Raw genomic sequence first — 14095 nt, 5'->3', positions numbered from 1 at the left:
CAGGAGCAGGAGCAGGTGCACCCTGTCGAGCCGCTGATCTACTGGGGCTCTATGGGGAAGAATGCCTTTTTCGATAAGGAGCAGTGCCTGTCCTGCAAATCGGCTCTAGGCAACAGTTTCTCCACTTTAGGCTATCTTCTTTTCACCGAAGCCCCACTGATGATTATACATAAGTATGTATCTTACTTGACTAATTAAAGGTCGCTTACATCCAGCTGAAGTTCTCTACGCCATGCAGCCCCATGCGGAATTGGCCCGTCTTCCCCCCGAGCTCCATGACCTCGTTCTCTCCAACTTGAGCAATCGCGAGAGGAAGCGCCTGCGCCTCACCTGCTCGCGTCTAAGGGACAAGACGCCTTTGCATATCACCCGTGTGTTCTTATCAGCCAATGAGAGAAACGTCGATGTTCTTCGCGCCATCGCCGACCATGACATATATCGTACTCAGGTCACCGAACTCATCTGGGACGACGCGATTCTGCCCGCTCATGGCGACAGCCCCGGGGACGTCGAAGATAACGAAGAGTATGATCCACAGTATGATCCAGAGGACTTCTTTCAACGCTACGGTCTGACCGACCCCGAAGCGTCTCCCATCTCGTATGTCCGAGGATGTGAATTGAACCTCTCCGCAATATCAGGCCGTCAGCTCGACTACATCGATCACCCGAGTCACTACAGCACCTCACCCCCGCAGCACCGTGATCGCGACCGGCAGGCAGAGGAGCAGCTGCCCTTCCCCGTGTCCTATGCCTATTACCAAGGCCTCCTCATCCAGCAGGACCGGGTCCTGGCCACGCAGTCCGACGTCGCCGCCCTCGCGTACGGGCTGGCGCGCTTTCCCGCCCTCCGCCGCATCACCGTCACCGCGGCCGCGCATGGACTTCTGTACGAGCCGCTCTACCCGACCCCCATGATCCGCGCTTTCCCCTGGGGCTTCAACTACCCCCTCCCGCGCGGCTGGCCGACGGGCCGCCACGCCGTCTCGACGCCCGCCCGCGCGCCGCCGTGGGACGACGCTCACAAGGCGCGCTGGCGCGGCGTTTCGGTCGTTTTGCACGCCCTGGCCGCGCGCGACGACCACGGCGTGTCCGAGCTGGTGGTGGAGGCGCACGGCCTCCCCACGGGCCTCAACTGGCGCCTCTTCGACGACCCGGCGTGCGAGGAGTACCGGGACCTCGCCGCCCTCGTGCGCAGGCCCGGCTTTCGCCGCCTCGACCTCGGCCTGCTGGTGGCCTGGGAGCAGTGGGGGGCCGAGCGGCCGCCTTTCCGCGGTGGAGACCTGCGCCGGCTGCTGGAGGGCGCCGGGAGGTTGGAACACGTGCAGATAGCGACGGACTTGACGCCGAACCAGGACTTTGGCACGGGCTTGGACGACGACCTCGCGCCGCCCGATGAGGACGGGCTGCGGCTCCGCGACCTTTGTCCCGTCGAGCGCTGGCCGCGGCTGCGGCACTTGGGGCTGAACGGGTTTCACCTGTTCCAGGGCGACCTAATGGCGCTTCTGGCCGCCCTAGCGCTTTCTCTGCGCAATGTGGACTTGAGCAACCTGCGCTTCTATGGCGATGGGAGTTACCGGAGTCTGCTCTGCGACATGCGCGAACGGCTGGGCTGGCGCGACCGCCCGGCCCACGAAAGGCCCAAAGTAATCATTTCCGTTGGCAACCAGGAAGGATTGTATACCGGGATTGAGCGCGTCATTCGTGTGGAGGGTGAGGTGGGAAGTTTTCTCTACGACGATGGGCCGAATCCCTTTGGAAGTGAGTTGGAAAGAGCACCCAACAAAATACGGGAGGGGTTTGGCGTGGAGCGCGACGAATTTGACCCGACCTTTGAGAAACCGTGGGGGGATGGAAATAATGCCTTAAGGACCGGGAAAGTGAGGGTGGGTTTCCTTAGGGGTGGTTGCTAATAGGATTCGGACGTCAACCGGTTTGAGAAGCTCCAAGTCATTCGGCGTCCTGTTTGTGTTGTGGCTGGTTGGAATCCTCAGCTTCTAACATCGTAGCCTACCTGAGCACCATGTCTTGAAAGAGAATCCCTCCAGGTATCATGAGAGATGCATTACTTAGAGAGGCAAGACATGTGAGCGTACCTATCTTAGTTGTAAGAAGGAGTTGATATATATTAGATGTCATCTACGACTATGCCCGTCACTCTTTGACTGGTCAAGGAAACGTCCTCTAAACTCTGCGCTTAGTCTCAACTCGATGGCTGAGGCCCGATCCCATCAGTCGTCTTGACACCTCCCAAGACCATCTCGAAGTCCCTGCGCACAGCCAAGACCGTCTCGATGTGATGGAATCGGAGTGGCTCCTTTCTAGACCGAGCAAACGTATTCGCCGTCGCTACCGTGTTCGCAATCTCACGCCCGTTCAGGGCCTCGGAAGCAAGGCGGTCAAGCATTTCCCCGAGGCTCGCATCTACCTGCTCTTTCGGGAGCTGGTGGATATTGTAGCTCCATATGGCACGCCGCGCGGCCGCGCCTGGCTCATGATATCCCAGGGCCAAATGGACTCTCGATCTCATGGCGGCGTCAAAGACATGTATGCGGTTGGTCGTCAAGAACACGATGCCCGAGAAGTACTCGAGGTGCCGCAAGAAGACGGCCACGAGCGCTTTGCGCTCCTGGTGGGCGGGCGAGTCGCTCTGCCGGGCCTCGAGGAACACGTCGGCCTCGTCCAGCAGCACCACGGCCTTCCAGGTCGTCGCCAGCTGCAGGACCTGCGCCAGGCGCCGCTCGAAGTACCAGGCGCTGTTGTGCTTGTTGAGCTCCGACATGGAGCAGCTGAGCAGGGCCCGCTGCGAGAGCTCGGCGGCGCACTCGGCCGTCAGGGTCTTTCCCGAGCCGGGCGGGCCGTGCAGCAGGATGACCAGCCCTTTGCCTTTCTGCTCCGCTTGGTCGCGGTCACGATTTGCAAAGTCATGCGACGCGACTAGGGCTTGGATCAGCATCTTCTGGTTCGTCTGCAGTTCCAGGCTGGACATGGGGTCTGGTCTCCATGTGGCTTCCCGCACGTTGGACACGAGGTAGCGGCCCCACGTCTTACGACTGCATGAATATCCAAATGCGTACGGAGGGCACAGAGCCGTGTCGAGCGTAGATCCATCACGTGGTATGGATGTTTCCGGTCCGTACTGCTCTTCAAGGTAAGAGGCCAAATCGAAGACGACTCGGCCTTTCTCGGCGTACGAGCACCAAACCTGCCAGCTGCTCCTCTGCCTAGGGTCGAAAAACTCGGGAGGTATTTCCTTGAGATACCGGCAGATCCGTCATAGTTCTGGACCGAGACAGTGTTGACGATCGCCATATATCGGTCGCCTCTCGCGCGAAGGCGCTCCTCTAGTGCCCCATCCTCGGCATGGTATTTCCGGGGGTAGGCTGGGAGCTTGACGATGTCCTCAGGATGACCCTGGGCGAAGCTGTCTCTCTCATAGATTTCGATTGTATGTCGCGTCTCGGCAGGACTCTTGCCATCATGTCCGGTGTGCGTACACTGCAACTCCAGCCACTTTCCATCTCTGTGGTTCTCCTTGTACGCAGTCTTGTTCACTTTCAGCAACCAAGCATGAGCGTTGAAGTGCGTGATGACTACATCACCGGGCTTGAACAAGAGCCATGCATTGCTGAATTCACAGCGTCCGCTAGCGAACTGTCTTTCGATTGATCTTTTGGAACCGCCGAGCTCCGACTTCATGAACGCGAGGAGAAGATTAAGGTGCATGCGGGCGTCGTCGTCTTCTTGGTCACATAGACCAGCTTTGTGGGCGTACAGGTCCTCCCAGTGGTGGTACAGCATCTGGAAAGGGCTGGACATGTCGAATGGCTCGGTGAAATTGGCAGCAACTGTTGGATAGCTGTGCACAACATCCTTCAGTGCTTGGAGTATATGGTATGAATTGACAGTGAGTGTGGTCGAGATCAAGTGCCCTTTCCTGTCGAACACCCGATCGAGAACTAGGGCATGGTTTCCGGAATCATCGTTCACATTTGCGTCATCACCTTCCAGGGCCACGCGGAGCTTGTTGCCTTTTCCATCTTCGCGGGTATGCCAGGTTTTGATTTCACATTTCAATATAGTTTCGGCATGCGAACCGTTGTCTGTTTGATGGTTCATAATGAATGAAGACACAAGAATGCTGAGGCTAAAGTTGGAATACTTGTCTATGGAAAGGGTGGAAAAAGGCCGCAGGATAAGCAGGTCTGCGACGTGATTATCAGGGCAGCAGTATCTCGCTGGGAAATGTAATACGTTTTTTAGGGTAACGATGAGGAACACATCTGGATCAGATGGCAAACACAACTATGATATGCTGAATTCTCCTCAGTGATTCATAGCACTGACGGACATCATGCTCTGGTGAGATCAGATAGGTGTGCCAGAAGAACCACCATGTATACAATTCCAGCTCACTGAGATAAAGCAATCTTCCATGATTCGATAGAATGCTGCATCAGTTCATGTAGAAATGCAGCTTACCGGCGTTTAGGCAGGATGTGGGGTGAGTACGATGAGGCTTTGCCAGGCACCAACGACACGCTCTATTGAAAGACACATTTGCGATTTGTAAAGATATGGGTGACGCAACAGGAGCGGTGAAAACCAAGCCTTCTAGGCATACCTGTTCGGAGAGGCCGCCAGCCACGTAAGCGTCGCAGATCTCACATGACCTATCTGTGCTCCTTATTGGGGGATAAGGAAGCGGGGGAATGATGCCTTGCAAGGCAAGCTCGTCGGCAGTTGCACCTTGGCATACGGCTTGCTACATCCGCTGATAATGTCACCCTCCATAGGCATAGCTCGGAGGGCAGAAAGAAAACCAAGTAATGTGCAAAACGAAGGCTGACGTCACCCTACCATGTCTCTCGCATCCTCACTATCGAGTAAATTCATTACCAAGTCAATATATTCGTTTGTCAAAGGACCTAAAGGCCCAATTCGCCTTCAACATTGATCAATACAACAGTAAAGGTCGACCTGAAATCACACAACCACATGGCCTCGGAAATTGGTAAACAGCCCACTGAAGGGGACGATGTGAAAAGCCATGTTGATTCCTGGATCAAGGTGGATGCAGACCACGAGGAGCAAGCACATTTGAAGATGCCCCATCCCCATACTTGCGAATGGCTACTCCAACAACATGAGTTCGAGACATGGCTAAAGGCCACGAAATCGACGGCTTTGGTTCTGCTGGCGCCCCCTGGTGCTGGCAAAACAGTTGCCACATCTGCAGTCGCCGGGTATCTGCAAGGTCGCAGCCTCCGTACAGCGAGTTTTCTTTTCTCGTTCAACGACCCCTTAAGAAGAACTACCATCCAGGCACTACGGGCGTTAGCCTTGGGCCTCCTCACGTTTCACGGGTCAATTCCAGATGCTGTCCAGCAATTGTGCATGTCCGACATTGAAAAGGGCTCAACCTAGCTGAGCGATGTCAAAACTGCAACAAACGTGCTTAGGGCACTCATCAGGCATATCAGTCGAGTGCACATTATTCTCGATGGATTAGACGAGTGTCGGGATCGCAAAAGCCTGTTGCCTGTCCTGGGAACGCTACTAGAGACATCGACATATGGAATCGTGAAATGGTTCTTCACGAGTCGACCGGAGCGTGAGATTCGCCACCATCTCTTGCGATATAACGTTTCCGAGATCGAAGCTACTGTCGACTCTATTAAGACCGATATCAAAGCGTTCTTACATGACCAATGCATCAACCCGAAACGTTTACACATGATCGATCGTGTGGTCGACAAGTCCGAAGGCAACTTTCTTTGGGCAACCATCATGCTTCGAGTTTTGAATGATAACTCGACCAACGACGAGAAACAAGTATTAAGAGAGCTTGACGCATTCCCCCGGGGTTTGAACGGTCTCTACCTGCGTGCCCTCCATCGCCTATCGAAGCGCAAAATGTGGCAGCAAGAGCTAGCCCGGAAGATGTTCGCGTTTCTTATTGTGTCGTTCCAGTCATTAAGGCTGAGTGAGATGTCGCAGGCGCTGACAGTGGTAACATCGCCGACTTCATACCCCTTGCCACATACTATGCTGGTGCCCTCCGTGCTGGAAGATCTTGGCTCAGGACTGATCGTGTTCGACCGCTCCCTCCCGGGCTGTTCAGAAGATCCGCTACTGAGATTCATACACAAATCGGCACACGATTTTCTCTTACAGTGTATCGGTTCGGGGAAGAGCAAAAGATCTGGCGCATCCAATGATACTGCCGGTCAATACCCTGACGAGGAACACTTCGAAAGAAAGAGGCGTGTTCTTTTGGCCTCCTTCAGCAAAGGTATGAGTGCACCACCGGCAGTCGTTCGCTTCTTTACAACGGAAGAAAGTGCCAATCAGGAGCTGGGAACAGCCTGCCTCCAATACCTGTCTAACCCAAGATACAACAAGCCGGGATTTGGAAAGGAGTTTCTGGACGATCAGGACCATGCCTTCCTGAAGTACGCCGCCGTATTCTGGCACGCACATCTCAGTAGCTGCGCACCCACAAGCAAGCTGCATCGTCAAGTCGAGTCTTTCATGGAGAGCTCGGCCTTTTGGAACTGTGTTACAGTTCAATCTGTTGTCGCACCTCACCTTTATGCTGTGTATTACCGCCGGCATCGCAAGTCACTTAGCTACCAGTCTTTCATTCCAACAACGCCGTTGGGATCGAACCCATTGGAGATACATTACGGATCGCCGCTGCCGGCATGGGTCAGTCTATCGCGAACGGCTGAGTTCGATCGATTTGTGACACAATGGTGTCATGTGTTGAACTCGTACCCGGCAATCTGAACCAGTGCTACATGGATGATCAATGGAGGTCAAGGTGGCCAACAATCAATCAATGGCTCTCGCCTCGCGTACAATGCCGAACTCTTGCTTCGGGCAATATGAGTTTGGAGGACCGGATCGAAACAGAGATACGAAAGAGGCAGCAACAGCCTGCGCTTGAGAACGCGTCTGGGTCTGCAAGGAGCTGTAGCAGTTTATCCTTCGACAATCCCGTCGAGGAATGCACCCATTTGCGGGGTCATAGGCACTTCCCTTCTCCATCTTGCCTGAAGTGCCTGACCACACTTCCAACTCAAGTCGCCAGTGATACCGAAACCGACATCCCGGGCTCATCTCAACCGCATTGGAGGAGTATTGTCACCTATACCTCAAACTTTGACACTGCGAAACTGTCACCAGACTGTAAACTCCCTGTCGTCGCTATGCAGTGGAGAACAGAAGCGAGAGAGGCTGATAGGATTGATAATGATCGGCAGGAGCGTGTTGTTATGAGTTCGTTGAAGTCGGAATTGCCATCAGAATCTGGGTCGGACTCGGACAGTGATTCAGATTTGAATTCATCCTGTGACGACATTCTGACTCGCAGCGGCGGTCGTTCTACCCATCAGAACTTCTTAGTTATCGCCCGAGAGGATGACAAACCCGTCACGTATCTCTGGAGGTCAGCATGCAGTAATGTTGTTACCCCTGTCGCATTTCACCATTCAGAGCCGTGGGCATGTTGGAGCCCTTCGGCCCACGAATTCTGTCTGGCCGATACGGTGACCGGTGTCATCGAGAGGGCAACACTCCCAGAGCTCCCTGAAGTCGACTTTAGCTCCGTCCAATGTTTACACAAGGAGTTTCACGCCCCAGAGGCCGGACAATGCTTGATCTACCTCCTTCTGGTTGCGACACCTGTGGGTCATGGCATGCAATGCCATCTATCCATTTCACTGCTCGAAATGGTTCGCATAGGGGACTCGGCACTAGAGCTCTCTGCACTAGGCCCCTCGGCAACAATGTCGTTTTTCGTAACCGAAATCCTCCAGATTCCCCTCCTCCTGACCTCATGGGGGCCGGATTGCGTATACGCCGCCTTGCCGCCGCTGTCATGCAAGCCCAAGATCGTTCGTCTGCCTTTTCCAGCACGGAGTCAAAGCCATCACGGTTTCCCATCAGGCTTTCAGACATTACGGGAACCCATCTTCTTCCCTTCCTCCATGGCGCGCCGTCACCCAAGATTGTCGGTAGATGGACAGGGTACGCTTTCCTTGTTCCTGACAGCACATTCGTCCTCAAGCGAAACCTTGGAGGACCATGATAATCCGAACTTGATTGGCCCGTGCGAAACCGCTACCGGTTATAGCATCGAGCAAGGACCGATACAAATGTCCTGGCCGCTCGACTACCTGACGGATTGGCGGGACTGGGAACCTTCAACAGACGGTGGTTCGGAGAAAGATGACTCTACCTTGGGCGAAGCTAGGCGGCTACGGGGTTCGTACGTTGACTCGGGACAGCCTTTCCGGGTGCCAATCAGAAGTAGCCTGGATTACCGCACAAAGATGCTGATAACCTGTTCCTGAATTAGTGCGTGGGAATGCCAGAGTTTCAGAATTTTATTTCAATGCGTGCAATGCTTTCTGTTCCATTCATGGCGTTATTTGCCGCTGTATTAGTGAACCCGCACCTGAGTAGCATGCTAGAGCAGGTGTCCGTCAGCTGCTAACGGACACCTGACACGAGCTGCGGGTCAGACCAGAAGTACAGGAGGTGATAAGAGCCGTGTCTTGAATGGGATAGATCGGCGGTCACGGCGTATGCAGCCGGACTCCATTGCTACCCTCCATTTGGGCGCTTCTGCCTGGACCGGAATAATAACCCACATGTCAACCCCGAAGCAACAAGTCCCATATTGAAATACAATTTCCTACCCACCTCAGCCATCGTGATAGAATATTCTCTTCATTAAAGAGCATACCTCCATAACGAAGCATGCGTTAACAATGGCTCAGCCAGTGTCAGATGATGGGAAAAGCCATGCCTCGCAACTCTACCAGCCACTTGACAGAAAGCGCCAGGAAACGAGGATCCTACTCATAACCAGCACAGACCCTATCCAGTTCGACTTTGAATATGCCTCGATGTTGGACGAGCAGGTGGAAGGATTCGATGCCATCTCATGGTGCTGGGGCGATACGGGGGCCATGGAAGCCAAGAATATCACCGTCAAGGGACGTAACCTCGCCGTGTCCGAAAGCGCTCACGATGTACTTCTCGAACTATGCATTGCCCAAAAGAAACGCCGGGTCTGGATTGATGCCGTGTGTATCAACCAAGCTGACATGGATGAACGGAGCCAACAAGTGGCCATGATGCGTTCTATCTACGAGCGATCAGCCATGACACTCGTCTGGCTCGGCAGGGACAACGGGACAGCCCAAAAGTCGATGCAGATGATCATGGAGGTTGCCAATTGGCGTCAGATACGATTCGGGAACGCCCAGAGGTATGGCGAGTTCTGGGACGAGTCTACCGCTGATCCATTCCCTCCAAACATTGACTGGGATGCGGTGGGCGCATTCTTCTCGGCTGCTTGGTTCACTAGGCTCTGGGTTATCCAGGAGGTGGTCCTCTCCACACATGTCCATGTTTTTTGGGGGAAATATCAGATGTGTTGGCGGCACCTTGTCCAAACAACGCACTACATAACACACAGCGTCTCCGACGAGAACCTTGAGCCCGGTAGCCGGGTTGGGCTGTCCAACACGGTGATGATCGGTAAGATACAAGACGAGAAATCACATCCCCTGTTTGTGCTGGTGTCGAATCCGAGATTGGGGGCCACGGACCCAAAGGATAGGGTGTTTGCCCTATATGGACTTCTGAAAGAGGATCTTCTAGACGAGACACAAGTAGCACTTCGCAAGTCCTTTTCGCCAGATTACAGCTTACCGCTGGTGGAAATAGACACCAATGCTACCAAAGCCGCCATGTGCTCTGCAGCCGGCCTTTATCTGCTTTTACAGGCCCAATGCCTCGTTCCGAGACACGGATGGGACCACTCAGACACGGGTTTCCCTTCTTGGGTTCCAAGATATCATTTTGTTCAAGACGCAGCCCGGGGCTCTTACAAACCACTATCTTCCTTGATCGAAAGGTACTCCAAGCACGATGTCATGAAAGTGGACACCGACACGCCGCAGAACATCCTACGCATTGCGGGGGTAGTCGTAGACACGGTTTCCGGTGTCTGCGAGCAGCTGCCCCCGCCAATTTCCGACCGCAGTCCCATTACTTCCCGGCCTTGCTTCGGCGTTCGATGTACTAAGCCAATATGTACAGCGTATAGGGAACGGTTCTCCGAATAATAAGTCAGCTTTGGGACGCGGCCCTGGCAGCAAATCCCCATGTGCATCGGACGGAATTGGCTGGCTCGCTCAGAACGACACTTCAAATGCGAGCCGAACATCCAAACAAACAACCCATAGCACGCGATTGCAACGATGACTACCGTTATGCGTTCCAGTCTTTAGTGGCCAAGTTCTGGCCGACCGAGGGCAATGTCCCGACCGAGAGTGGAGTCTTGCTGGAGGACGAACCGGCCGATTTCGATGACGCGGACCTGGACAACGAATACGCGAGCGACGAGGATCTGGAACCTCCAGGTCAGAGCCCAGCGTTCCCGAGACTCGCCAGCCAAGACGAAGGCGAAGACAGGTCTTTGGACTTGTTCTGGGACAGGATTCGCACCAGGCACGTCAACAGGCGGTTCTTCGTCACTAGTGGCGGTCGGATGGGCTCTGCAGCTCCCCGGTCGCAAGCTGGCGACAAGATATGCATACTTTCTGGACTTACGGTCCCCATCGTGCTACGCCAGGTGGATGGCAGTGACTGGGTCTTGATTGGTGATGCGTACCTCAGCGGATTGGTAAAGACACAAACATATAGTTATGACCACTTGCTCGGCCGCTTGGGTAATCCTGATCAGGACAAAGATGTAGACAACGCGGGAGCCAGGGAACAATGGTTCAACTTGAAGTAGTTATTTGGCGAGCTCGAATGGTTTAGGTTGGAGCTGGATTCGCGCCAAGTACTATGATATGTAAGCAAGGTGGGAAATTGATCTTTGCATTGATACCAGATGCGACAAGGTAGACCATGACGACAGTCATATACATTGACCATTCAATCAGTGTACAATGTTTCGCAAACTCTAGGGGAATAGCCAGTTCCCCCGATGCCTCTTCTCCAAGCTGGGAATTGTGTACTTACCTCCCGTAAAGTATCTTTGGCGCCTTGCTGTCGCCGCCTCATCATAGGGCACGGCACATTGGTCAAATTCTGCAAGATAGCATTGCTCACTCCCCTTTAGCAGCGGAATCAGCAATGCCAGCGAGAACTATTTTCTTTTTACCCAATCAGAGAGCGTGCAAACCACGCGAGACGCCAGCACGTACCGTATTGTGCGCTGTGACAGAGCTCTGTCGCCAATCAGATCAATAGCATACGCAAATACATAAGACGGATTTGCTACCTTGCTACCGGCAGCCACAACAGGAAGAGGAATGCCTAGTGTCTCAGTCTGGGCCAACTTTAGAATCCCATTCTTTCTTTGATTCCTGTCGGTTTTAGGCGACGGCAGTCCGACCGTCCCCAACAAAGTACCACACATGCACACAAGCTGTGCCGGGGGCCCTTCCCAAAAGCACACAGAAAGGGACTCTCAGATCGTACTATCTCGTTCATCCATGGACTTGATTAAAACCCCCCGACACATCCCTCAACTTCAAGGATGCATAAAACCTCTTCTCCCACCTGGCCTGGCCCAGCCCGCCCCAAATCCAATTTCCCATGGACCAGGCGCCCTACGAGCGCGAACCCCTCTCTCTCAAGGGTACTCGGTGGGCAGCGGCGTGTTGAAGCCAAACACGTTGTCCGGGTCGTACTTCTTCTTCAGCCCGGCCAGCCGGGGCAGCTTGGCCCGCCCGTAGACCTCCTCGATTTTCTCGTCGCCGATGGCGTAGTTGATATAGACCGTCAGCCCGCCGTAGCCAGAGGTCGCGGCGTATTTGCTGCGGAGCTCGCGCGCCATCTCCGTGGCGGCCGCGCTGACGGCCGCCGCGTTGGGGCTCTGGGGGTCCCAGCGCATTTGGAGCATTCTGTCGTCGTTGGGGTGTGAGCGGTGGGCTGCAGGCTAGAACAGAATAAGGATGGGGGTGGGGGAAGGGGTTTCGTATGTGCGTGTTGCGGGTGCCTGGAATCAGGGCTTTGGTACTTACACGTAGGTGGTGGCGTCGCGCCAAGGATAGGCCGTTCGGTCGTCGGGGATGGCAACTGTTCCCTGGATCGACCAAGTCTCGAACACAACGACGGAGCTCTGTGCCTCGGGCGTGTCGGCCCAGAACTTGGCCAATTTGTCGTAGTTCTCCCGCCAGGTTGCTACTGAGTTGTTGCGGAGATTCACGCCGTAATTGGCATAGAGATTCCCATTGACGCACCAAGACGGTTGGTCCAGTCCGAAGCTGCTTTCGTAGCTCATCCGGTTCCACGTGATCTCTTTGATGGTTTGATATGTGGGATGGAGGGAAAGGATCGGCTTCATAACCTCCAGTGTTTCTTCCTGGTAGCCGGCGTATACCACGCTCACCATGAGTTGCGGCTTGTGGTTTATGACGACGTCAGAAGATGTGTTTTTAGTAGAGGGCATATGGTGAATGTGACTTACCTGCTTCAGAGTGCTGTTATAGGACATGATGGTTTCGATGGTTAGTTGAGGGGGAAGAGGGTGCAGCTTGTCCAGCAAATCAAAATAAGACACGTTGCGATCGCCAGGGAATATCAGATCGGCCGTTGTCCAAACACCATCGTTATAAAGGGGCTGCAACTTGAAGGTCGTCGACACAATGACGCCGAAATTGGCACCGGCTCCCCGGATGCCCCAGAACAGATCAGCGTTGGACTCTTCAGAAGCCTCCAGCACCTTTCCGTCTGCGGTAACAATCCGGACAGACTGCACTGCATCTATCATGAGACCCTCCAGACCCTGCAGGCGCCCCACGCCGGCACCGAGGCCGGCGCCAGTCATGCCAACACAGCTGCAACTTCCCGTAGCTATGGTTGTGATATGTTAAGTAGGGTGACCAAATTTGACACTACTGAACGGGAGAAGAGTTCAAGCTTACTGATCTGATAGCCTGCCTCATAAACGGGGTCAAAGATATCAGCGAAAAGAACACCGGGGCCAATAGTCAGGGTCCCGGCTTTCTTATCGACCTTGACGTCCTTCAACTGGCTCAGGTCAATGGCGAGGCCGTTCTTCAAATTGGCGAGAGTCGTCGTATGTCCGTGTCGGCCTCCGGTAGCTAAGAACGGTATCTTGAACTTGGTAGCCATTTTGACCTATAACCCATCTCAGTCGTCGCGTTCTCATTCCCCCAGATCACGGGCGAGTTAACCTACAGCATTTACTACATCGTCCTCGCTCAGGGGCGTAATCGCCGCTCGGTAGGTGGGAGGGGAGTATACATCCCATCTCCAGGTGGCGTTGGTGAACTCCTCGGATCCGGGGAACGAGAGGATATCGGGATGTGACCACGCCACGTTCTGAGAACTGAAGGTTTTGTTCAGGTCCTGTTTCGAGGACGGGTCTGCTACTGCCGCTCCTTGGCTCCTTGTCACGAGCCAAGTAAGGGAGAGAAGAAGTTGTGGGAATAAACGCATCCTGATGAATCTTTCGGGGTGCAATATTACTGGTTGGGGAAGCCTTGTTGAGTTGGTGCCTGTTTGTCATGAGAATGACCAGCGCAACGACACGCTCTTCTTATAGTAAATCAATAGAAGCGCATTTGGCCCCCATTAAACCATCACACCGCCCACATCGCTCCATCCGGCGTGTTGGGTGATTTGGTGATTGGGAGTTGGGCTGAGGTGTGGGAAACAGCACAAATTTCGGTCGGGTTCGATCAGACAGGGATCCCAGAAATGATACCAATATTTGACGCCAAATATGTTTTGGCCCGGGCAGTTTTCAATGTGAATTTTCAATGTGATGGTGGTCAGCACCGTCTTCTCACCTTACGTGTAAGAGCTCGATACAGGTGAGACCGACCTGGCGGTCAAGCATTTTCGGGGTGAATGTTTTGTTTCTTGGTTAGATACTGCTGGCGGGAAGGGACGTAGTAAGATGGCGGCGCTGGCATCATGGCTGCTGAGAACAGTCTAAATTGAGAGGTACAAAACGGTTTCGAGCTCGGTGCTCTTGCTGTCGGCATAGGATTCTCAGATGTCTCTATGCTTCATCGTATTCGCCGTCTCGCTCT

At 54.1% G+C, this 14095-nt stretch overlaps 4 protein-coding genes across 4 annotated transcripts; 2 read left to right on the top strand and 2 right to left on the bottom strand.

The window, feature by feature from the left end:
* Window positions 1-232: 232 nt before the first annotated feature.
* On the top strand, window positions 233-1912 carry PG985_014881 (uncharacterized protein; the record flags this gene model as incomplete). The annotated part of the gene is made up of 1 exon (XM_066834647.1): window positions 233-1912. One exon carries the CDS (start codon window positions 233-235, stop codon window positions 1910-1912), a length of 1680 nt encoding a protein of 559 aa, XP_066677257.1.
* Window positions 1913-2202: 290 nt separating this feature from the next.
* PG985_014880 (uncharacterized protein) lies at window positions 2203-4118 on the bottom strand (the record flags this gene model as incomplete). Its single annotated transcript, XM_066834646.1, has 2 exons — window positions 2203-3219; window positions 3294-4118. 2 exons carry the CDS (start codon window positions 4116-4118, stop codon window positions 2203-2205), a joined length of 1842 nt encoding a protein of 613 aa, XP_066677256.1.
* A 4661-nt stretch (window positions 4119-8779) lies between these two features.
* Window positions 8780-10818, top strand: PG985_014879 (Heterokaryon incompatibility protein 6- OR allele; the record flags this gene model as incomplete). The annotated part of the gene is made up of 2 exons (XM_066834645.1): window positions 8780-10090; window positions 10126-10818. The coding sequence occupies 2 exons, from the start codon at window positions 8780-8782 to the stop codon at window positions 10816-10818; spliced, it is 2004 nt and encodes a 667-aa protein (XP_066677255.1).
* An 846-nt stretch (window positions 10819-11664) lies between these two features.
* On the bottom strand, window positions 11665-13496 carry PG985_014878 (FAD-binding domain-containing protein; the record flags this gene model as incomplete). Its single annotated transcript, XM_066834644.1, has 4 exons — window positions 11665-11935; window positions 12056-12887; window positions 12959-13175; window positions 13236-13496. The coding sequence occupies 4 exons, from the start codon at window positions 13494-13496 to the stop codon at window positions 11665-11667; spliced, it is 1581 nt and encodes a 526-aa protein (XP_066677254.1).
* Between the last annotated feature and the right edge of the window lie 599 nt (window positions 13497-14095).

Source organism: Apiospora marii (assembly GCF_038362585.1).
Source record: "Apiospora marii strain CBS 49790 chromosome Unknown utg000012l_segment0_segment0, whole genome shotgun sequence".
Taxonomy (NCBI): Eukaryota; Fungi; Ascomycota; class Sordariomycetes; order Amphisphaeriales; family Apiosporaceae; genus Apiospora; species Apiospora marii.
Note: the sequence above shows the minus strand (reverse complement) of the source record. Positions and strands in the feature narration are given on the sequence as shown.